The sequence below is a fragment of the Tachysurus fulvidraco genome, chromosome 2 (genome assembly GCF_022655615.1).
Source record: "Tachysurus fulvidraco isolate hzauxx_2018 chromosome 2, HZAU_PFXX_2.0, whole genome shotgun sequence".
In the NCBI taxonomy this organism is placed as follows: domain Eukaryota; kingdom Metazoa; phylum Chordata; class Actinopteri; order Siluriformes; family Bagridae; genus Tachysurus; species Tachysurus fulvidraco.
Genome location: NC_062519.1, coordinates 21,806,075 through 21,831,555, shown reverse-complemented (window position 1 = coordinate 21,831,555; position 25,481 = coordinate 21,806,075). Strand labels below are relative to the sequence as shown.

Genomic DNA, 25,481 nt, shown 5'->3' with positions numbered 1-25,481 from the left:
TAGGATCCAACAATTTGTTTATTTGATTGAACTTTAGGAGTAAAATAGCACACACAGGAAAATGACAAGGACCAGCAACAGAATTGTTGAAGCAGGAGAAAGCTGAAAACAGAGAGCAATTAATTACACCAAAAATTCAGATGGTAGGACGGTTTATCCCAGTATGAAGGGGGTTTAGCTGCTCTCACTGCCCAGTGTGTGTTTATCAAACAGATATTCAGCCATGCCGTTCTGAGGCGCTCCCATACGGCGCAAGTTAGCGACCCAATCAGCAAGCTCCTTAATAGACTTCACCTGTTCGTCCAGGTAGTGTGTCTCAATGAAGTCACACATCTGAAACAGACAAAATAATTTTTCAACATAAAGACAAATGCCATCCCATTAGTCAGATGATTTATTATTTGAGTAAAGGTCCAGTTTCCTCCAACACAATTGTCGGCTAAGAGATTTACTCCTTTGCTTAGAGCAGATAAGACTCTATAAAGCTAAAGAAGTCATCAGGTTTCTGCTCTTGAAAAGGAAGTTGTCTTCTGAACACAACAAACCTAGCCAAACAGACTTGATTGCCTCAGTTCATAATTCACTTTATCAGATCAAATCTGACCTGATCCTTTGTCTCATGAGGCAGTGGTGTTCAGAGGGTAAAGTGTTAATACAAGCAAACAGGAGTTTCACAAAACGTGTTGTGTGCTATTGATAATATTTTGAAAATTGTACTGGTCACATTCAGTCTAGTCATGTTTAAATTAATGCATACTATTTAAAGTATTCAAATGTTACAGCAATGCCTCTGTGTGCACTTACATGAGGGTCATTGTGATCAGAGGCCACCTTGTGCATGTCCAGCAAGGATTGGTTGACGGTCTTCTCCAGCTGTAGTGCACACTCCAGAGCCTCCACACCACTGCCCCACTCGTCACGCTCTGGTTTCTGTCACACACAAGCAAAAATGTACATAATCAAGTGAACAACATTTACCCATTGCCATTTGAAGGGAAAAATAAAACCCACCCACACAAGTTGTTTATCTTTCTATGCGTTATCTTTTCACACTGTTGCCTGTTTTAAGCAGCTTCGAGCGTTACCAACTTTTTCTTAACGATAACTCCACCCAACAAACGGTCAATATCTGTACTTCACACCACTCCCTAACCAAGCCCACACTAAGTGTTTGCCATCAGTGTACAGCAGTATGTCACTATAAAACTAACTTTAAAATCAAGGTGTATTAGATTTTGTAGAAAAGCATGCTACTAGATCTACCACAAAATAACTTAAGGGACTGATCTGAATACAATTCTTAATTCACCAAACACACAAATGTCATGTTTGTCATTATATCCCTGACTAAATGCTTTATTTGTAAATCAGACATTTGAAACCTTAACAAAATCATATATATTGAGGGTAAGAACCATGTCCCCTGCTCCATAGGGGACATGTAAACAGTAAAAAAAACTGCAGTCCTCCAGAGTCAGTGTTCTAGCATTTGGGATGTTGCATCAGAAGCCATCAGCAGTGTAACAGTTAATATTTTACTGCTTCCCCTGGTAGAATAACATCCCTGCTTCTGCACGGTCAGATGGCATTTTAATGTTGTAAGGGGAAAAAATGGGGATAAAGTGGAAATGATCACTTACCCTGATGTCCTGCAGGAAGATTCTTCCTCCCCTCTGGTTCTGGAGTTTCATCAGTTTCTCGGCATGCTCTCGCTCCTCATGCGACTGCTTGCGGAAAAACTTGGCAAAGTTGTGTAGAGCCTGGTCATCTCGGTCAAAGTAGTATGACTTGGAAAGAAAGATACAAAAAGAAAAAGAAAAAAAATCCCACAAAGTTGGGTGGAAATGTTTGGCTATTAAAAGGGGAAAGTCAGAGAGCTGAAATGAAGCAAAGGAAACTTTACTTCCTACACAGAGCTCAGTGCTCGATCCCAGCATGCATCACTTCAAGGCTTATAAAGGCATTTTTCACCTAGATAACTAAAGAATTAAACTCCACAAATCCATTCAGTTTTGCACAAGATTTAAAAAACACACACCTCATGTCTCTCTCATGAAAGGATTCAAGATTCTCATTTTTTCCTCTATGATAAGAACAGACTTACCATAGACAGGTAGACGTAGGATGCGTACAACTCCATGTTGATTTGCCGGTTGATGGCAGCCTCACAGTCCTGGTGGAAATTTTGTCTCACCTGAGAGCTCATGTTGCTATGTGTGTGCAAGCAAACAAACACAAGAGAGAGAGAGATATTACACAAGATTAAACACAAACATTTCAACTCTTCTTCATATAAATGTTCAGAAATTCACAAAATACTAACTTTAGAAACGTTTCAAATATTGCATCATGTTCAGTGACTAAAACACAGCATAAGCAAAAAAGGTGCAACAACAACAATGTCTCCTTTTAGTGAGGAGTGACAGTGCAAAAAATGTATATACGATATAATTCAGCAGGAAAACACCTCGTCTTATAATCCATTCTACAATATATCCTCTTATTAGATTAGCATTATTCACCATGCTACTTTCTGGAGGCACGAACACGCAGGGTACAAGTCCAAGATATAATCATTGCTCAATCCTTTCACACAACACCCTTTGCACGGTCACCAACACTGTAATACCCATACACACCTAGCTGTTAACACGAAGGTGTGCCGTTACAGGAAAAGGCATGCTCTAATTACAGATTTTTAAAGCTATCAGCCAGTCATTACGGCTTGGATGACAGAAAGATCTGGCAGCAGGGGTTATTTACAAACAAGCAGGAAACTTTACACACAGGGGGAAATAAACAAAAACAAATAAACAAGTGACGGCACATGAATGCCCAGTGATTCCACTATGGAACAGCATTGTGGAAAAGAGATTAAACTCAATTTCATAGAGAACTAAAAATATTTGATTATAAATACTGCCAAGCTGTTCAGAGTAAATATTCTACCCCACTAACACACCAGACTGTAATTAAGCTCTAAAGTAATAAGAGCTTAGTGTGAATGTTTTACTGCTCTACAGGATGAGGGAGCTTCTCTGTGGCTCTTATCACTGCTCAGTATGATAAAGCACACCATCATGAGGCCACCACCACCGCCTGCTCTCTCAGATAATCACCTTCAGCTTCACTGCAGCTTTCTCAGGCAGGATGACGTGCAAAGTCCATCGTAATCTGGGCTTTAGGACAGGTGGTTTTCATTCGCTTCCCTGTCACAGGACAAAGCTGTGATCATGGCACTGACCCAGTGTTTTAGTGCCTCATATAAAGCACTAATAAAAAGAGGTTCGTGTTTCTGAATGTTTAATATAAATGTTTATCAAAAGCTACATAAGTAGGTGCTCAGTTCTCAAGTGGACAAGTCAACTGCACATGTCCCTTTAAATAATAATAATAATAATAATAATAATAATAATAATAATAATAGTGACCGTTTACTCACACACACACACACACACACACACACTTTGCGTGTTCGTCTATTCGAATTTCTTTAACCCTATTTACAGAATCTGCTGCATTCTACACAGTTCAGTTCTGTTTCTCTGCGTTAAAACGTCACAGTTTTAAGATTTTACTGAATAACGTCATCAGCATCAAGGCCTAACGCACACAAAGCCCTAACTGCACTGAAAAACACACAGCCACTGCGCTACGATTGGCTGATTTTACTCCACTTCGGCGCTACGATTGGTCAGCTGTAAACCGCCCCGCTTAAATACCCAATCAGAAAACGGCATGAAGGAGGGATTTACCTGAATATACGTGGGATAAAAACTAACGCATGGCTTAGTATTGTCACTTCTTATGTTTCTAATCCATATTTTGTTAGGAACAGTAATATAAAAACAACAAAAATCTCTTACCTTCGTTGGTTAGGTTTGTAATTTAGCTGTAATAAACGGCTTCAAGCGGAGGATCTGCGGCTTTATTCAGCGATTAAAGCTAAATTTTTTAGTGATTTAATGATCGGAATTAAACGAACTAATGGCGATAACAGAAGCTAAGGTTGCCGTCCAAGCACTGTTGAAGCGGATAACCTTCGATCTGTCCGGGAACGATGATCGGTTTGACTTTGAGCCGCTACGCAGCGGATTTTGTTAGCGCAGCTCATGAATATTCATAAGGCAGGAGGGGCTTTTCTTCTACAAGCCAATCATATTTGATCACAGCGAATATCTATGACGCAAATAACGCTGGGAGGAGTCTTGTTTCTAGGCTATTAGTTTTATACGATGGAAACGTCACGTATTCCGGGTTTATGGGGAAAATAAGGTGAAAGAGAATTACTTGTTATTGTGGGAAGCACTTATGGTTTTAGAAACTGACACCCAACTAAATAAGCAAAGAAATACATTAACAATTTATTTAAAGGTATTTTAGAAATTATGAATATTTATGTATGTATAGACTATGTAAAATAAAGCCTTTTTAATTAATAATAATGTGAATATCATCACATTACAGAGCAAAAAACTGTGACGTGTGTAATTATAATTACACAACATGTCCTTTAAATCTGCTTGATCATCTAGCAGTGTGTAATAACCCCAGAGTGACTGTGCAGAAAAAGTCCTACATTTTTGTAAAAGTCTTTTTTTTCTCCAGAGAATATGCATAATGAAATTAATGTTTTATTACTGTCTAAGATTAAATCTGTTGTTTACTCCAATCAGCTCTAGTGTGCTGTGGCTTTTATTCAGATCAGCATTTAAAAAATAATGTCAATACTAGAGTTTGGGTTTGTCTCAGTAGACTGTCTAGACTTTATGTACCTTACCTTACAGTTAATTGTAGGTCTGGATCTAATCACAGACTGATAGACCATAATGACACAGTGGACCAGCTCACAGTTCTGTCACATATATTCCTCCTCTGGAATAAATTGCAGGTTAACGCCCTTATATAGTGTTATATATAGTGTTATATATTTTTACAACCATTTATTGGTGCACAGCTAAATCTTGATATACAAACTTGTAAAAGTTGTGTACTTGTGTCACTTAGAATGGTGATAAAGCCTGTCACCACGTGGAGCAGCTGCAGCAGATATATTCAAGCACTTGCTTGTCACACAACCACTTGACCACATGAGCTTTACAGACAAATTACACTCAGAATTACATGCTGAATGTAGTCTACATTCAGTATTAAAATGTCTTAAACCACAGAGTATGATAGAAGTATGTGTCTACATCGTACATTGGCTACATAGTAGAGTGCAATTAAGTAAAAACTAAATTGGGTGTGAAGAAACAGAAGGAATTCCATTTTTGACTAGAAGAAAAGTATTCCAATGTTGTGTAAAGTTTGCTCAGTGTGACTCAGAAGTCAGGCTGAGTTGATGACGTGCGTGTTGTGGACATTTTGAGGGGAAATACAGTTGAAAAGTGAGAACTTGCAAGAGAACTGAGTGGTCATAGTGTGTGTGTGTGTGTGTGTGTGTGTGTGTGTGTGTGTGTGTGTGTGTGTGTGTGTGTGTGTGTGTGTGTGTGTGTGCTTGTGTATTCTCTTTTAAACCTGTATTAATTATTTCTATTATCTTTGCATCTATTCTCTTTGGAAACTTCCCCTATAATCTAAAATTGTTGCCTTCCCATCATCACCGGTGTGACTCATTGTATGGTCATCACAATAGACTTCACAAAACAAACATTTGAACACAGACTTTTATTACAGTACACACATTCATTGTGGATGATACACAATGTTTTGAAATGTTGAAGGCATGTTTAGTCACAATATATGACCCTAATATTTAACTCAATATATGTAAATTATCTGCAAGACTCCTTATTCTTTATTATTCTATTTATATTTAACATATAATTATGTTTCCTTTAACACTAATGGGAGCTCATTGTAATTTATTGGGACTTTTGCTGTTGAACTCTTGAGCTTGTCTTCAGTGTGTCACCGTTTGAAAGGCTTGCCTTGGTGTATTTCTCTGAATGCGTGTAACATGTTTATAAACAAACATGGTTTGTTTACAATAGTGTGGTTATTATGAATGGTTTCTTTTGTGGTTTTAGTAGAGTTTTGGAATAAGTTTTTAGTTTCTTTTTTTGTTGATAAGTTGTGAACATTAGGAAGTAAAGAGACTTACATTGTTTGGTTTGGCCCTGCGTTATCCCCAAAGATTTTACACTTCTGCTGTTTGTATTTTTTTCCCCGCTTATTGTAAATACTGTACATAATCTAGTAGATTGGAAATTTGACTACAGTTGGTCGAGGAAGGAGAGGAGGGAGAAGGGTTCTGTAATGTGTCTGTCTGTGTTTTCCCCTTGTTTCTGTCTGCCGTCTCTCCCTGATGTTTATTGTTGACCCTGCCCACCTATCTGTTACCATGGACACTAATTACATTCATTCTCTTCCCCAGGTGTTTTGTCTTAGTCCTTGTCTGTCTCTGTTTTGTGATTGGTTCTCGTTCACCATATATACTCTGTCTGTTCACTTCAATGTTGTTGGTCGTTGTTGGTGTGTGCATGTCCATGTTCCCGTTTCCTGTTTGTTCCGCGTTGCCTGCCTGTTTGTTTGTGTTTTGTTTAGTAAAAACCTCTAAACTGCATTTGGATCCTCACTCGTCTTTGTCTCACCGTGTCACAGCGTGACAGAACGACCAACCACCAATGGATCCAGCAGAACTCCTGTTTTGCCTATGTCAGGAGGACGCCCCAGTTGAGGAGTACACGGAGGTATTCTTGGACCTGTGCAGTGAGGTCAACTTCGATGAGAAGGCGCTCAAAGACATTTTTAAGCACGGACTAAGGGAGATCCTGCGGTATTTGATGCCGTCTACCAGAGAAATAAAGACATTCTCGGAGTTCGTCAACTTGGCGTTGCTCCTGGACGGGTCCACGCTGAGCGTGAGCACTGTAGAGACGGAAGCCGGCCGTAAGTATTTTTTGGGGGGGGCAGCAAGCATCGGGATCCGTGGGCCACAGAGTGGAATCAGCCACGGACGCCCGAATGCTCCACAGTGCCTCCGCCCAGACCAGTCCCGTGCACATCCGTGATTGAGCCAGTTCCCATGGCTACCGTACCGGCGAGCTCGGCTGAGGTCCGTGCTAACCGGCTGGTCTCCAAACTGGCGGATACCCCGATGAGGTCGGCTCGGGCGGCCGGCATCCCTAAGCCGCCAGCTGGACCAGCCGGGTCGCCGGAACCAGCCGGGTCGCCGGAACCGACCGGGTCGCCGGAACCGACCGGGTCGACGGAACCTGCCGAACCGACCGGGTCGATGGAACCTTCCGAACCGACCGGGTCGACGGAACCTGCCGAACCGACTGGGTCGACGGAACCGACCGGGTCGATGGAACCTGCCGAACCTGCCGAGCCGACCGGGTCGACGGAACCGACCGGGTCGACGGAACCTGCTGAACCGACCGGGTCGACGGAACCTGCAGGGTCGACAGAACCTGCCAAACCGACCGGGTCGACGGAACCTGCAGGGTCGACAGAACCTGCCGAACCGACCGGGTCGACGGAACCGACCGGGTCGACGGAACCTGCCGAACCGACCGGGTCGACGGAACCTGCCGAACCGACCGGGTCGGCGGAACCTGCCGAACCGACCGGGTCGACGGAACCGGCCGAACTGACGGAACCAGCCGAATCGGCCGGGTCGACCGAAATGACTGAGTCAGAGGACGCGGTCGTCATCATGACACCCAAACTACCTGAACTCTCTGCCTGGCCTGAACCTATACATGTTTCTGTTTTCCTGTGTTTTGCTTCGCTGGACTTGCCAGCCCTTCTACCTCCTGTCCCTGTTCATAGGCCCAAAGCACCACCCTGGCTGCCAACTCCGTTCCGGTCTCTGGCTCCGCCTCCAGCACCACCCTGGTCCCCGGTCCTGCTCTGGTCTCTGGCTCCGCCTCCAGCACCACCCTGGTCTCTGGTCCTGCTCTGGCCTCCGGCTCCGCCTCCAGCACCACCCTGGTCTCCGGTCCTGCTCTGGTCTCTGGCTCCGCCTCCAGCACCACCCTGGTCCCCGGTCCTGCTCTGGTCTCTGGCTCCGCCTCCAGCACCACCCTGGTCTCCGGTCCTGCTCTGGTCTCCGGCTCTGCCTCCGGCACCACCCTGGCCTCCTGCTCTGCCGGCGCCGCCCTGGCCTCTGGCTCTGCCGGCGCCGCCCTGGCCTCCGGCTCTGCCGGCGCCGCCCCGGCCTCCGGCTCTGCCGGCGCCACCCCGGCCTCCTGCTCGGCGGGCGCCACCACACCCGACCCGCCCTCCCACCCTGGTTGCGCCTCCGCTCCACCCGCCTGAACTGGGTTTTGTGGACTTGGGAGCGTCTGGAAGCCGCTCGTAGGGGGGGGGCTCTGTAATGTGTCTGTCTGTGTTTTCCCCTTGTTTCTGTCTGCCGTCTCTCCCTGATGTTTATTGTTGACCCTGCCCACCTATCTGTTACCATGGACACTAATTACATTCATTCTCTTCCCCAGGTGTTTTGTCTTAGTCCTTGTCTGTCTCTGTTTTGTGATTGGTTCTCGTTCACCATATATACTCTGTCTGTTCACTTCAATGTTGTTGGTCGTTGTTGGTGTGTGCATGTCCATGTTCCCGTTTCCTGTTTGTTCCGCGTTGCCTGCCTGTTTGTTTGTGTTTTGTTTAGTAAAAACCTCTAAACTGCATTTGGATCCTCACTCGTCTTTGTCTCACCGTGTCACAGCGTGACAGGTTCGAAGACAGGAGAGAATAGAAAAGGCAGGAGTATCAATCTCAGAATAGGGACATACAAAGGCAGGGAAAGGTAGAGAGCTGGCAAACATGATGGAGAGAAGAAAGCCCAGGTGGATGGGGAGCAAAGTAGGTAGTATCAGAGGGGGTTACAAACTGTTATTATGGTGTGGATATATGGGATAGGAGTGATCCTGAAGGATGAGTTTGTGAGAAGTTTTAGAGGTGAAAAAAGTGTCAGAGTCGGTAATGAGTCTGAAGTTATAAATTGAAGATGTGATGTTGAATGTTGTCAGGTGTTATGATCCACAAGTAGGCTGTGAGTTAGAAGAGAAGGAGAGATTCTGTAGTGAGTTAGATGAGGTGATGAAGAGTATTCCCAGATGGGAGAAAGTAGTGATTGGAGCAGACTTCAACAGGCATGTTGGTGAGGGTAACAGAGGTGATGAGGGGCAGGTTTGGTGTTAAGGAACCTAGATGTATGGAACCTAAGTGGATGGAAATAGCCGTAGTTAACACTTATTAGTGTTAGAGTTACATATAAGAGTGGAGGTAGGAGGTAGAAGTACACAGGCAGACCACGTTCGATGCAGATGTGGCAATCTGAGAGAGATAAGTGCCTGCAAGGTGGTGATAGGAGAGAGTGTAGCCAGACAGCATCAGATGATGATGTGTAAGATGTACTGTAAGAGTTTCTATCTAGAATGTTCAACAGGATTTTAGAGAGTGAGAAGATGTCTGAGGAATGGAGGAGTGTTCTAGTGCCGATCTTTAAGAACAAGGGTGATGTGCAGAGTTGTAGCAATTACAGAGGTATAAAGTTGATGTGTCTTTGTGGATTCAGTAGTGTTATAGTCAAGACCACCTAAACCAAGACCAAGACTCTGAAGGGTCGAGACCAAGACTCTGAAGGGTCGAGACCAAGACTCTGAAGGGTCGAGACCAAGACTCTGAAGGGTCGAGACCAAGACTCTGAAGGGTCGAGACCAAGTCAAGACCAAGACAGGCCGAGACCGAGTCAAGACCAAGACCAGTGCAAGTCCCCACACTGCATGACACACATGATAAAATGTGGAATATGCATATGATTGGCACTTCTCTCATGTGTGGTTGTGTAAGAGAGAAGTTTTGGTAATAATCAAAAGGCATTGCAGATATGTGGGAATTTATCTTTTTCTTTTATAAGAAAATAAATGCAAACAAACACTTAAGAGCTGAAATTAACAACCATTTATTCAGAACTCATTTTCCATGGTTTGCCATCCACCTAACACAATGCTGGTGTTTCAGCCATAAAATTACAAAAATTGTAATTGGGAAAACCTTAAACATTGATGACATTATATGCCAAACCTGAATGAACTGCAGTGGCAAAACACTCCTAACAAGCTCGCCACCAAGGATAAACATAAAGCTGTAGTTAACGAGAAAAAAAAAATCAAATATAATCAATGGGAAATTTGTTTAAAGTAGCATTTGGTTATATTTAAGAAAAATTAGAGTTTGCAACATTTTGTGACTCAAACGTGCACAATGGGGTCTCATTATAATGCCCCCTCTACTATAAAACCCTCTCCACTGGTGCAGAGGAGGCAGGGACTGACAGCACCTTCATGGCCAGATTGTAGAGTTGAGGGTATCTGTCATGGTTTTTGGCCCAGAAGGAGAGTGCATTGGCAGTGTCAGTATCTGCATCATGGATCGCATCAAAGTATTTGCTTATCTGTGTTTCAATACTTGAATCCTGTGTTGTTGAGCTGCGCTTCTTGTGAGCCTTGTAGCGGGACAGAAGGCGTGGGAATTTGACTGGTGGCGAATCTCAGGGTGGATCCACATTCATGGCCTCTGAGTTAGTTGCTTCTCCTTCACTGCTTATTTTCTCCACCTCTGAGATCAAAGTGTCTGAGAAGCAAAAACATAATAAATAACCTAATAAATAAATAATAATAAACATAAATAAATAATAATAAATAATAAACATTTAAAAATAATTTAAGAATGATTTTGTCAGGACCCGGACGGAGGAGGATGGGAGACAGACTCGTACGCAGGATAGCTTCAAATGAGAGGGGTTTAATACATGAGGAAGACAAACATATCCACAATACACGGGGAACTAACGCGACTAATCACAACACGTAACTAGGATTATTAATGAAGCCACGCTGCCGATGGCAACGCGGCTCACATATATACAGACAGGGACAATCACACACAATGGGGAACAGGTGTGATGACCGGGAGGAGCAGATGAAGGCGGGGCAATCACGTGACACAAACAAACACAAACGCACATGGCCAAAAGTCTGCGCTGATCCCTGACATATCTGCGCTGATCCCTGACAGATTTTTAGACAAGTCTTTTTTTTTCTTATTTAAATGAGCATTATTTGTTAATATAAACTTAAGTACAGGGTCTTTGTTCCAGTGCAGACTCAGTGTATGACATTTTAAGATTTGCAAATTACAAGACTATTGTTTTCTCTGGATAAGAATTTACTGTATATTAACCTGTTAGTGTCCTCTTCGGTTCATCTCGGAGTTTCTTCACTGATGTTGCATTTCCCCCATTGTTAACATCCAGATCCACCCAACTTAAGCCAAACTATGGATGCATGGTAGCTAAGAAGTACACTCACTCATTTTCTACCGCTTATCTGAACTACCTCGGGTCACGGGGAGACTGTGCCTATCTCAGGCATCATTGGGCATCAAGGCAGGATACGCCCTGGACAGAGTGCCAACCCATCAGGGCACACACACTCTCTCATTCACTCACTACGGACAATTTTCCAGAGATGCCAATCAACCTACCATGCATGTCTTTGGACCGGGGGAGGAAACTGGAGTACCCGGAGGAAACCCCCGAGGCACGGGGAGAACATGCAAACTCCGCACACACAAGGCGGAGGCGGGAATCGAACCCCGACCCTGGAGGTGTGAGGTGAACGTGCTACCCACTAAGCCACTGTGCCCCTAAGAAGTACACATTGTGGCTAAAAGGTTCCTCTCTTCCACTCTCTTTGGCCATGTTTGTTTTGATAAAGATTCCAGAGAATCTTTTCACCAGAGACTGTCGGAGGGCCTTAACTAATGGCCGGCACTGCATTCTGGTATCCTCCATCTTGAGGAGGTGTGTATTCAAGTCCAGGACAGTTGGAACGACCATGCTGATGGTAACTGATTTATCCCCTTCTGTCTGGTCAGTTGCCTCAGAGAATGGAGCAAGAACTGTACTCAGCTGGTTCCACTCACGAGCACTAAACATAACATTCTCATAGTCCTTACTGCACATTTCATTCAGAGATTTGTGGTTCAGAGCTGTGAGTGCCTGTACTTGTTTGAACATGCTGTTCCAGCGAGTGGTGTTTGCTGCTGGAATGGTCTTATTAGAGTCAAACATACCCTCAAACCTTTCTTTAAATTGTGAGCTGCTATGTAACAGCGTTGTGAACCGTGATGTTTTGGCTATGGTGCGGGAAATGGCCCTTACCTCCTTCATGCCGTCATTCACAACTAACTGCAGAGAGTGGGCAAAGCAGGAAAGACGTTCACCTGATGACCATGGTAAATCTCTGTCTTCCACTAAATTCATGTCCTCCCACAAGTGTTCATCATCTAGATTCTCCTCCTCACTCTCACTGTCATCAGACTGTTGTTGTGGCATGTGAATATTAGCAGCATTGTCTGTGATGATATAACTTATCTTCTGACGTATACCATATTCCTCTGTGATCTCCTCAAAGGCAGAAGCAATTCACTCCCCACTATGTCTGCCTGTAAAATGCCTACAGTCCAGCAAGTACGATTCGAGTGCATAGGAATCTGAATCCTTCAATTTATTGCACACATGGGCAGTCACTCCAAGGAAGGAGCGCATCCTGCGATCAGACCAGAGATCAGTTGTTAAAGAAAAAAATGACTGGGTCTCCAGCTTCTTTAAAACAGTTTCCTTGACAGTCTTTACCAACACTGGTATCTGTTTCTCAGAAATTGTTCTTCTAGAGATTGGTGTGTACTTATTGTCCATAATCTCAAGAAAGTGTTTAAAATGTCCATTTTCCACAAGTGACAGAGTCAGACAACACCCAATTATCAAATCTTGGATAATGGCTTTACTGATGGCTTGTTGTCTTGGTGAATGTAGGCTGTACACCTGCACTTTCTGTGTAAACGACGACACTATAGTGACATCTGTCTGTTGCCCTGCCTTGTACTCCAAGGACCTAAAAATTCAGGGAGAAACTGGTAAGATATTTGGTGATATGGACAATAATCACATTAAAAGAGTAATCTTAAAAATAAAAAAGTATCAAAACTGAATAAAATTGTTAAATGATATCACATATAAAACACACAACACAATACATGCACAGCAAAGGCATTATGGAAACTAATTTAAATAACTAAAAGTTACCCAAGGATATAATTGAAATGGTCAAACCAGTTTATTTTCTTACCATAAGACTAAAAATAACATCATCTTTAAGGTGAATAAACTTCTATTAGCCAAGTCTCTTTTGGTGAGCCTGAGGTAGGGATGGGTGGCAAATCTATATATCACGATATATCTTATAGATGATATAAAGTAAAGAAATATAGTGTACATTGATATAATTTAATAATACTATCAATTAAGTTTGTTTGTGGACAGCAAGCCTACCACACTCCTGTTAAAAACTGAAGCTAGAATGCCTCAATCGCCCCCAGGTGGTTGGTCCCAGAAAAGCTCCTTCTGCCCGTGCACATTTTAAAACTCAAAGTTCCGTAAAAATGCTAATCTCCATGAGATATTAATCTAGACAGTCCATTTTGTCTTAAATGAATGTGAATAACAGGAGAGGGAATATGTATCATACAGGTCCAAGCATTAAGTCTTGCTTAGTAGGCAAATTATTATATAATTATTATATATTGTTAATTTACATGTTGGTAACGTTATTGTGTAGCTTTATTGTGCAACGTGGAAGGAAACCCTGTTTTTGCATTTTATTTTTGATCAGTTTGTTTTAACAAATATATCTCACATGTGATTTGACTTATGTTTTTGGTTAATATCGCCCAGTACTATGGGGAGGGAGGGGTGAACTTGAGTTTTGGTACAGCAAAATTTGCTATCATTACAGCAAAATTTGCCAGCATTACTTGCACTTAGCTTTCTTTATGCTTCCGTTCCAAATGTCGATAGAAGTTTGACGTGGTCCAGGCCGTCTCAGTAAGCGTTGCGTTGCAGAACTTACACACTGCTGTATGTTTTCTTTTGGATGCATTTTTACAGATGAACTCTTTGTGGTTTAGGTAGCCAAATTGTATAACAAAAGATTTGGCTGACATCTCTCCGACAGCCATGGTCATGGTGACGGCACAGCTTGCTCTCCTGTCTCCCGCTTTCACGTGTGGAGTGTGATGCGATGTGGGGGTTGGGGGTTGGCGGCGTGGTGCAGCGCGCGGAGGGGAGTTAAAAACTAAAAACATTTAAAATTAAACACAAGTCAAGCTCTTGGTTGGAAGTTTGTCCAATCACAGTAATGATGTTAACAAATAATTTCGTGATATGCCCTCAGTTTTGGTCTTGACCGGTCTTGAAATGAAATCCTGAGTCCTCTTCGTCCGAGACGAGACCGAGTAAAAATGCGGTCGAATCCGAGACGAGACCAAGACCGATCTCGAGTACTACAACACTACCTAAGAATGCATGAAAATGATCATAGCATACACAAATCATAAGATTTTCGAGTTTAAATCATATTTTTGTTAACATATTGGGCTTAAATTTGAACTATTATATTTTATATTATTTACCATAAAATAATGTTAAAAAGATTTTTTCCAAGATTTCTGACATAAACACACTGTGTCCTATCATGTTGCATCGAAACAAGGGGAAACAGCCCTTTTCAAGCTTGTCAGATGTGTGCACGCAAAACCACTATAAGAAGAAGCTAGAGGCTGAGACTGCCAGAATCACGTTTTCAGCTCCTGAGAAGCACTTTTGTACATGCAGGCAGGGATTCACTCAAAACACATGCTGATACCTAATGAAAATGATCATAGCACACATAAATCATCAGATTTTCAAGTTTAAATCATATTTTTATCTACATATTGGCCTTTACAATTAACTATTATTTAGCATAAATAATGTAAAAAAGCTTTTTTCCGAGATTTCTGACATAAACACATTGTGTCCTATCATGTTTCATGGAAACAAGGTGAAACAGCCCTTTTCAAGCTTGTCAGATGTGTGCTTATATAAGGTTTCATGAAAAACCATTAAAGGAAGGCGCTAGAGCGCTGAGACTGTGGCAAACGCCTTTCCAGCTCCTGAGAAGCTTTTGTAGATGCATGCAGGGATTCACTCAAAACACATGCTGATACCTATGATTGCATTAAAATGATCATACCACACACAAATCATCAGATTTTCGAGTATACATCATATTTTTATCAACATATTGCTGGGTTATTGTTTTGTTTTGTTTTGTTTTGTTTGCCTGCTGCGTTAATTCACATTTCGGAATTATTGTTTGGATTACTTCCCGATGTGAGGAATCTCCATATGTTTGGACTTTATCTTTTGCCTTTCGCCGTGTTGGAGAGTTTTTTAGCGGCAGGAAAAGTTTGGTTTCTAGTTTATCGCAAGACCTCTGCCCTCTGCCCTCTTGATCCTCCATCAATCTGACTAAATATGAGGTGACTTAACACTCTACTTGTGGATTGTCTGTTAGCATACTGTTTGGTCAGGTAGCTGCCCTTCCGTGTGCTTTTGTTGATGTTGGGTTCGGTTCGGTTCTGGCTAACATGGTATTGCTGTCGGCTGACTTTTCCATGGCTCTTTTCTGGCTACTTTTGGTTTCAACACTCATATGGAAATCGAATACAGGCCCTGCGAGCTAATGGCTCTTAATGGATAATGGCGCCTCAAGCCCACGACGTATGACCATTGCCATTCATCTGGTATCCTTCGTCGCCCAAGATATTTACATCGCTCTTCCAGAAGGAGATACGTCCTTCATCAGTCATCATCGTCTGCGATCCCCTCTATCTGGTCTAGTAGCAGGGCTATGAAACAGTCGGCGCGTTCTCATAATCGACATCGCTTCCTTGTCAACATTAATATGACTCTGTGATGAAGCATACCCCTACTGTCAATGGAACAAATAAACACTGTGCCATTCTAAATTGTCGATCTATCTCAGACAAAGGCACCTATATGAATGAGCTAATAGTTGACAATAAATTTGATATGTTATTTCTCACAGAGACTTGGCAGGTACCAGATGATTTTATCCACCTGAATCTGCTTACCCCTATTGGATACCAACATATGTCAGAATCACGTACAACTGGTAAAGGGGGTGGTCTTGCTGTCATTTTTCGTGCGTCATTAACTGTCTCTAAATTGGTTTTTCACAATACCACAACATTTGAGTACATGGTTATGAAGCATGGTATCAAACATCCCATTGTACTTATATTAATTTACAGACCATCTAAACAACAAAGTGATTTTTTCTCAGAACTCAGAGAATTACTAACCCAAGCATGTGCTGTGTCATCCCAAGTTATTCTTCTTGGTGATTTCAACATTCATGTTGATACTGCTTGCTCCACTGCTACTCAGCTAAATGTTGTCTTTGACTATGTTGACCTCATCCAGCATGTTCAATTTCCAACTCATACTCATGGTCACAAGCTTGATCTTGTTTGTACATCTGGTCTGAATAATATCGCTGTTGACAGTTTAGCTACCCCTCTTTCTGACCATAGACTAATTTCCTTTGATTTTACATTTATCTGTCCAGTCAACCACATCATAAATCTAACCATACGTTATCGTCATTTAAATACTGTTGACACTAGCTCCTTTTGTGATTCTGTTGCTTCCTCTACTCTTTCTGATGTGCTAAATTTAACTTGCCCATGTATGATTTATGACAAGTATTGCTGTTTTGTTGAAAAATTGTTGGATGAGTTTGCCCCAACTAAGATTAGGTCTGTCCCTATGTCCCATTCCTCCCCGTGGTTTAATGCAGAGCTTCGAGATTTGAAGGTAAAATGTAGACAACATGAACGTCTCTTCAGGAAAACATGCATCATTAACAAAGCAAGCAATAGGCCCAAAATGTTATTTAGCACAATTAATAAACTGATTCAAGCACCAAAGCACAGCCTTAGGGTGCTTTCACACCTGCCTTGTTTAGTTCGGTTGAATCGGTTTGTTTGGGCAGGTGAGAATGCAGCAATCGAACTCTGGTGCGCACCAAAAGCGGACCAAACAAGCGGACCAAACAAGCGTACCGAGACCTCCTTGAAGAGGTGGTCTCGGTACGCTTTCAAACGAACTCTGGTACGGTTTGTTTGTGGTGAGAACACGATCCAAGATCGAATAGACCTTACTTCAAAAAGTATTGCGCATTTTGGACTAAACCAGCTGCCGTAGTGGGTCGTTGGCAATATTTTCAGAAGATAAGCATGTCACAGTTTCGCAAAAGTAATGCTTGCCGCCTCCTGAAGTGTCTTGCGATGCGTCTTCGCCGTTTGCATTAAAATTATATTTTCAAGCCGCATCTGCGCTTCATTCTGAAAATTAAGACTTTGCATAGAATGCTGTATACAAGCGATGTAGTAGATTACAACCACAAACATAATTGCAGCACACAGTCGTCTCTCCACGGTGTACTGTATGCTGTATTTTCCTGTATTTTCCTCTTTTTGTTTACTTCCGGAGTTTTTGTTGAAATTTCCCGCACGTTTATTCTGACCAATCGAGAAGCAGTTTAGGAAATACGCTCAAAGACATGTGGCCAATGAGTGATGTGGATTTTATCACATGACTGCATTTTGGTTCGTTTCAACTGGTGCGGAACAGAACGACCAGTGTGGTGTGAAAAGGAACCAAAACTGATAAAAAGCTACAATGTATCATTTTTTGCTTTTGGTCCGGACCAAATGAACCGAACTATAGGTGTGAAAGCACCCTTAGTGACTCTGAATCCATGGTTATGTGCTGCTCATTCCTGAACCATTTCCAGGGTAAGCTAGATACTCTGTATGCGACATTTGGTGAGGAACCAACTACCGATAAGCATATGAAATCTCAATCTAATAATTCTGACAACCCTAGCCTTAACCAATTCCTCATTAATCACTGAGCTAATACAAAAATCTAACTCCTCATCATGTATTCTTGATCCTGCGCCTACTTTCCTGCTAAAAGACTGTACATCGGCTATTTCTGCCCCCATTTCCCACCTTATTAATATGTCATTTATCTCCTCTACTTGTGTCACTTAAGACTGCTGCTGTTACTCCCATACTCAAAAAGACTAATCTGGACCCGGCAGACTTATCCAACTACCGCCCTATTTCCAACCTGCCATTTGTATAGAAGATTATGGAAAAGGTTGTGGCCTCTCAGCTGCAATCATTCCTAGCTGGTAACAACCTCTTCGATATTTTTCAATCTGGCTTCCGCTAACAGCATAGCACGGAGACCGCGCTAGTAAAGGTTGTTAGTGATCTTTTACTCACTGGAGACTCAGGTAGTCTCTCTATACGTCTGTTATTAGATCTCAGCTCTGCCTTTAATACTGTCTGTCATAAGATGTTACTTTCCCACTTAGCAGAATTTGGCATATCAGGCTCTGCACTATCCTGGTTTTCCTCTTATCTCACGGGCAGGTAATATCACATCTCCATACACAATTCCAAATCTCCTACTGACTTACTTAAGCAGGGTGTCCCACAGGGCTCTGTTCTTGGCCCACTACTATTCATTCTGTACATTCAGCCGCTTGGCAACATCATTCGCCGACATGGTTTTAGTTATCATTGTTATGCTGATGATATTCAGTTATATACTTCCTGTCAACCAGTTTCTGTTAATGTAAAATCCTCAGTCTCCTCTTGTGTTAGTGAGTTAAAACTATGGCTACACTCAAATTTTCTTAGCCTGAGTCTGGGTAAAACTGACATTCTAATAACTGGTCCTCCATCTCTAATAAAATACAACTCTGTGGACTTTAGTCTTGATCTGGATGCTACTACGATTTTCCCCTCGGCTACTGTTAGAAATTTAGGTACCATATTCGACCCCTCATTATTCTTTGATGCCCAAATTCGCAGCCTCTCCAAAACGTCTTTTTTTCATTTACAACGCATTGCCAAACTGCGACCTTTTATCTGCCGAAATGATGCCAAAACATTAGTACATGCTCTGATTTCATCCTGTCTCGATTACTGCAATTCATTCTTCTCTGGTCTATCAGCTCACTCAATCCCACATTTACAGTACATATAAAACTTGGCTACCCCCCCCCCCCCCCCCCATCTTTCCGATCTTCTCTCATCCTATGTACCTTCACGATCACTCCGGTCTTCAAATTCTGAACTTCTTTGTATTCCTAGATACCGTTTATCCTCTGCGGGTGGCAGATCCTTTTCTGTCATTTGTCCAACACTATGGAACTACCTACCTATTGCACTCAGAACCATCACCACTTTGTCTGAATTTAAATCAAGGCTTAAGACCCACCTTTTCAACCTTCACTATCAGTAAATGCATATGTATTAGGAGTCCTTCATTTTTCTGAAATGTGGTGTATCGTGTACTATGTAGAGTCCTATCTCTTGTACTGTATGTTTTTGTGTATAGTCCTGTCTTCTGTTATTATCTCAGTGAGTATACTGTGATTTTTTTCCCCCTCCCATCCTACAGCAACACCCCATAGGCACCACCACACTCACTAATGTATAAAATATGCATCTACATGTAATTGAGAGCATTATTAAAGACTGCTTATGTGTTATCAACATTCCAATTTATTATAAGCAACAAAAGACAAACAGCTGGTAAAACCTGTGCTCCAGGTCCCATATTCATATAAGATTTAAGGCTAAATGTAAAGGTATAGTTCACCCAAAAATGAAAATTGTGTTATTTCCTCAACCTCAATTTGTTCCAAAACTGTACGAGTTTCTTTCTTCTGTTTAACACAAAACATGATATTTTGAAAAATAACAAAATTTTCATTTTTGGGTGAACTATACTGTCCCATTAAGAGCTACATTTAGCCTTAAATGTTATATGAATATGGGACCTGGAGCACAGGTTTTATCAGCTGTCAATTTTCAATGTACATTTAAGAAGTGAACAATAAACATTTGTTCAGTTCTATCACCAACACTAATTTTCATTGCAGAATATTATGAACTGAATGAACTGGTAGTTTACAAGGCTTTCCAAATACATTTGTACTCAGGCTGTGGGTGAAATGTCACCCGAAGATGCTGTAGCTTTAGGCGCAGGCTTCCGAAAACACTCAAAGAGTGTAGTTTGAGTCTGCTTTCGTTTCATATCTTCTTTTACTTTATTTTCCCCCTTGGTAGGTGACCTCAGGTCAGGTCACAGGCCACGGAAGCCCCAATGGTCCAAAAACGTTAGTGATTTGCAATCGCAATCACAGTTTGTGTTCGCAACACAGACGGGATGAATTTATGAATGAAAGTTCTGTCACAAAACGATATTGTTACGTATCCTCACACTTTTTAAGTGGGTATACAGAAATCCTTGGTCTTTCCTAGTGAGTATACGGCAGTGGTGAAGTCTAAGTGATACGCAGGCGAAAATTCAAGTGAAATCAAAATCTTTAGCACAACATGGACATGTCATATATCAAAACTCTCAGCACGATGAGGGGAACTGACGTCACATGTAGCCCCACCCCCAAAATTAGCGAAATAAAAACGTTTTAGCACAACATGGACATGTTATATATCAAAACACTCAGCACGATGAGGGGAACTTGCCACGTGTAAGCACATTCACATTTTCTTTAGGAAATGTACCGTTCTAGTTATTATTATGTTGGCTTTGTAGAAGCCAACATTCTGATTTCCATTATAAGCTTCTTCTTCTTCTTTTTCTTCTTCTTCTTCTTCTTCTTCTTCTTCTTCTTATTATTATTATTATTATTATTATTATTATTATTATTATGTTGGCTTTGTAGAAGCCAACATTCTGATTTCCGTTATAAGCTTATTATTATTATTATTATTATTATTATTATTATTATTATTATTATTATTATTATGTTGGCTTTGTAGAAGCCAACATTCTGATTTACGTTATAATCTTATTATTATTATTATTATTATTATTATTATTATTATTATTATTATTATTATGTTGGCTTTGTAGAAGCCAACATTCTGATTTACGTTATAAGCTTATTATTATTATTATTATTATTATTATTATTATTATTATTATTATGTTGGCTTTGTAGAAGCCAACATTCTGATTTCCGTTATAAGCTTATTATTATTATTATTATTATTCTTAGACAAAAATTTATTTTAAAAAATGGGGCCTAGGGCGTTCGAGCCACATGCACCAAATTCGGATATGTCGTAGACCCTGGTCTGAAGTTTGTTGCTTCTGTGAAATCAAAAATTTGCACAACATGGACATGTGACATATCAAAACACTCAGCAAATTGAGGGGAATTGTCCCAGGGGTATTCTGGTCACGTCACGTGACGTTACGTGTAGCCATGCCCCCAAAACAAGCGAAATCAAAAAAATTGCACAAAATGGACATGTGACATATCAAAACACTCAGCACAATGAGGGGAACTGCCCCACGGGTATTCTGGTCACGTCACGTGACGTCACGTGATGTCACATGTAGCCCCGCCCCAAAAACAAGCTAAATTAAAAATTTGCACAACATGGACATGTGACATATCAAAACACTCAGCCCAATGAGGGGAACGGCCCCACGGGTATTATGGTCACGTCATGTGACGTCATGTGATGTCACATGTAGCCCCGCCCCAAAAACAAGCAAAATTAAAAATTTGCACAAGATGGACATGTGACATATCAAAACACTCAGCACAATGAGGGGAACTGCCCCACGGGTATTCGGATCACGTCACATGCTCATGTTGCTCACCTCCAAAAGTATTGGCAACCTAGCGGTCCAGTAGCTTTCACAATCTTTCTGTCCACTCGTCTCCAAAATGCACCGGCCTTTGCGAATACTTGCACCGTCAAAGCCAACATCAAAGTTTGTTGCGACAAACTTTACAAATCTAGTTATTATTATTGTTATTATTATTATTGGCTTTTAATATGAACTATTATATTTTACATTATTTAGCATAAAATAATGTAAAAAAGATTCTGATTTGCGTTATAAGCTTATTATTATTATTATTATTATTATTATTAATAATATTATTATTATTATTATTATTATTATTATTATTATTATTATGTTGGCTTTGTAGAAGCCAACATTCTGATTTCCGTTATAAGCTTATTATTATTATTATTATTATTATTATTATTATTATTATTATTATTATTATTAGACAAAATTTATTTTAAAAAATGCGGGCCTAGGGCGTTTGAGCCACATGCACCAAATCCGGATATGTCGTAGACCCTGGTCTGAAGTTTGTTGCTTCTATTTTTCTAAGCCATCGGAATTCCGGCATTCCTGGTACGGAAGCTCAAAGTGGCCTTTTTTCCCATAGACTTCCATTATAAACTTTTGAGGTTTATAACTCGGCAAGTTTTCGAGCGATTTACACCGAACTCGGATCTTTAGGATCTTTAGGTTCTTTAGGACATTACTCCGGACCAAGTTTTTATTTCGGAGTTTCGACGGAATTTTCGGTTTTCCGGTAGTCGACGGTCGAACATCCCATAGACTTGAATAGGGAATTCCAAAAAGTCCTCTAAGCTCTCACACACACAATACATCCAACATTAAGAATTGCATGTACTGTTCTATGCAGTATAATAAGTAGAATCCCATAATGACTGCAGTATTGACATGAAATGTCCAAACCCTCAGTAGCCACTTTTTGCCAAAAGTATTGGCACCCCACCGGGTATTCTGGTGACGTCACTCGACACCACGTGATGTCACGTGTAGCCCCGCAGCCAAAACAAGCGAAATAAAAAAATTTGCACAACATGGACACATGACATATCAAAACAGCACAAAGAGGGGAACTGCCCCACGGGTATTCTGGTCACGTCACGTGACGTCACGTGTAGCCCCGGCCCCAAAACAAGCGAAATTAAAAATCCGCGCAACATGGACATGTGACATATCAAAACACTCAGCACAATGAGGGGATCTGCCCCACGGGTATTCTGGTCACGTCACGTGATGTCACATGAAAATTAAAAATTTGCACAACATATACATGTGACATATCAAAACACTCAACACACTGAGGGGAACTACCTCACAGGTATTCAGATCACGTCACATGCTCATGTCCGCTCACCTCCAAAAGTATTGGCACTCTAGCGGTCCAGTAGCTTTCACAATCTTTCTGTCCACTCGCCTCCAAAATGCACCGGCCTTTGCGAATACTTGCACCATCAAAGCCAACATCAAAGTTTGTCGCGACGAACTTTACAAATCTAGTTATTAGTATTGTTATTATTATTATTGGCTTTTAATATGAACTATTATATTTTACATTATTTAGTATAAATAATGTAAAAAAGCTTTTTTCCGAGATTTCTGACATAAACACACTGTGTCCTATCATGTTTCATGGAAACAAGGTGAAACAGCCCTTTTCAAGCTTGTCAGATGTGTGCTTATATAAGGTTTCACGAAAAATGACACATCTGGTAGGGGAGGGTTGCCTGGTAGAGGCGTGAGAAGAGCTTTTATTGCGCAATTCTCGAACTTTCACACTCTCACGCCTCAGGGTGTCAGGTTTCAGGCCTTTTTTCACATTAGGTTTCTAGGTAGAGGGGTTCCCTATGTTATAGGCCTTTTAAATTCAGCATGCAGTCTTTTTTATACAAAGTTATACAGTAAACAAATAAACAAGCAAAACAAAAACGCACAGACATGTCTGTAGAAAAAAAATCATATAAAATCCATTTTTGAGTCTTTTGACTTCAGACTTTTTCTGGTGAAAGTTGTTGTTTAGCTCCTAACATGTTTTACAGCAATGTATTTAATCAGTTTGTCAGGTAAACAACTATGCCTCTGTAACTCTGTGTCAGTAAGGCCTAGAATCACCCTGACACTTGTATCAGAAACTAGAGATTGTCCACACCCCAGTGTGTCAAAGTATGTGTACCACTTTTTAGGTGGGTATGTCATCTAGGCGAAAATCATGAAAATTAGGGGGCGATCACATAAGTGTTAATGGAAGGTGCTAGAACGCTGGGACTGCGGCAAACGCCTTTTCAGCTTATGAGAAGCACTTTTGTACATGCATGCAGGGATTCCTTCAAAACACATGCTGATACCTATGATTGCATTAAAATGATCATACCACACACAAATCATCAAATTTTCGAGTATAAATCATATTTTTATCAACATATTGGCCTTTAATATGGACTATTATATTTTATATTAGTTAACATAAAAGAATGTTAAAAAAAGCTTTTTTCCAAGATTTCTGACATAAACACACTGTGTCCTATCATGTTTCATGGAAACAAGGTGAAACAGCCCTTTTCTAGCTTGCCAGATGTGTCCACGGAAAAAATTAGGTTACTGTCGTAACCCCGGTTCTCTGAAACATCGAGTGGAGAGATCCACCTATGGGAAGGGCATCTGTTCCTGACCTCTACAGAAGCATCCAATTGCACCAAGTCTGGCTTGACAGACAGGAGCGCGTGCCAAAGCCCGGTAAGGTAACGCCCCTTACCCGAGTGCATAATGCACCTGCACGCGCTGCCTTTCCTCAGTGTACATATTCGCTTCTCGTGCAGCAAGCAGGGCAAACTTGGTGGATCTCTCCATTCGATGTTTCAGAGAACCGGGGTTACGACAGTAACCTAATGTTCTCTTTCATCATCTCGTGTTCGAGATCCACCTATGGGAGATGTAGACTTCCCGGTAATAGATATAGACTTCCCGGTTGCCCAATACACTCACAGCGAGGCCCTGTAAGCCAGAGGACAGCCAAAAAGGTGGTGCTCGGCACGTCACAAAGCAGCAGACATAACATACTGCGCGGGGCAAAAAAGCTCAGCCAAAGGGAAACACAGCATGCGGCAACATGCATGTTAAAACCTCGCTGATGTCCAACAAGCGGGCAGCCTGCAGGAAAAGAACATGTAAATAAACATGTAAATGGACCAACCCCAGCGTACGGCGGGGAGAAGACCATATGCCTGAAAACATGCACAGCCAGGCCGGGCGGACAGGGCTGACAAGAGTGCACGTGGCTACGAAGAGCTTACACTCAAGACCCCATGAGCCACGGTGGTACGAGTAACATCAAGCCGGTAGTGCCTGACAAAGGTGTGCGAAGAGGACCAGCTCGCCGCGTCACAAATGTCCTGCAAGGGAACTCCCCCAAACAGAGCCCACGAAGCAGCCAAGCCTCTAGTGGAGTGAGCCCTGAGGCCATCTGGAGGCTGCACGCCCCTAGACTAATACGCTAAGGAGATAGCTTCTACAATCCAGCAAAAGAGGCGTTGCTTAGAGATGGGTTTTCCCGTGTTCGGCGGGGCCCAAGAGATGAAGAGCTGATCGCTCCCCCGAAAAGAGTTCGTCCTGTCCACATACGCCTGTAGGGCGCGCACTGGGCACAAAGCATTCAACCTCTGGTCCTCTGCAGAGGAAAAAGGAGGAGGGTGAAAAGCAGAGAGCTCAATCACACCACCAGTGAAGGCTGGAAAGCACTTTGGCATGAAGGACGGGTTAGGCTTAAGCCAAACCCTATCCCCGCTGAGCGAGAATTTGGTGCACGAGGAATGAACCGAGAGCGCATGCATATCACTGACATGTTTGGCAG

The 25,481-nt window shown here is 41.8% G+C and overlaps 1 protein-coding gene across 2 annotated transcripts; it reads right to left on the bottom strand.

Moving 5' to 3' along the window:
• Window positions 1–4,101, bottom strand: fth1a (ferritin, heavy polypeptide 1a). Of its 2 annotated transcripts, none has more exons than XM_047810021.1 (5): window positions 3,867–4,101; window positions 2,105–2,210; window positions 1,641–1,787; window positions 805–930; window positions 1–333 (listed from the first exon to the last, which is right to left on the bottom strand). In XM_047810021.1, exons 2-5 carry the CDS (start codon window positions 2,204–2,206, stop codon window positions 175–177), a joined length of 534 nt encoding a protein of 177 aa, XP_047665977.1. In that variant the 5' UTR covers window positions 2,207–2,210; window positions 3,867–4,101; the 3' UTR covers window positions 1–174. The 2 variants fall into 2 exon arrangements, with proteins under 2 accessions (XP_047665977.1, XP_047665978.1); XM_047810022.1 differs by lacking the exon at window positions 3,867–4,101 and adding an exon at window positions 3,120–3,142.
• Window positions 4,102–25,481: the final 21,380 nt, after the last annotated feature.

Bases quoted from the DNA above. Each gene is read 5' to 3' on its own strand.
- fth1a (XM_047810021.1), bottom strand. From the start codon at position 2,206: ATGAGCTCTCAGGTGAGACAAAATTTCCACCAGGACTGTGAGGCTGCC. The intron at 1,788-2,104 runs GTAAGTCTGTTC...TTTCTTTCCAAG, and splicing joins CCTACGTCTACCTGTCTATG to TCATACTACTTTGACCGAGA. The intron at 334-804 runs GTAAGTGCACAC...TGTCTGTTTCAG, and splicing joins CTGATCACAATGACCCTCAT to ATGTGTGACTTCATTGAGAC.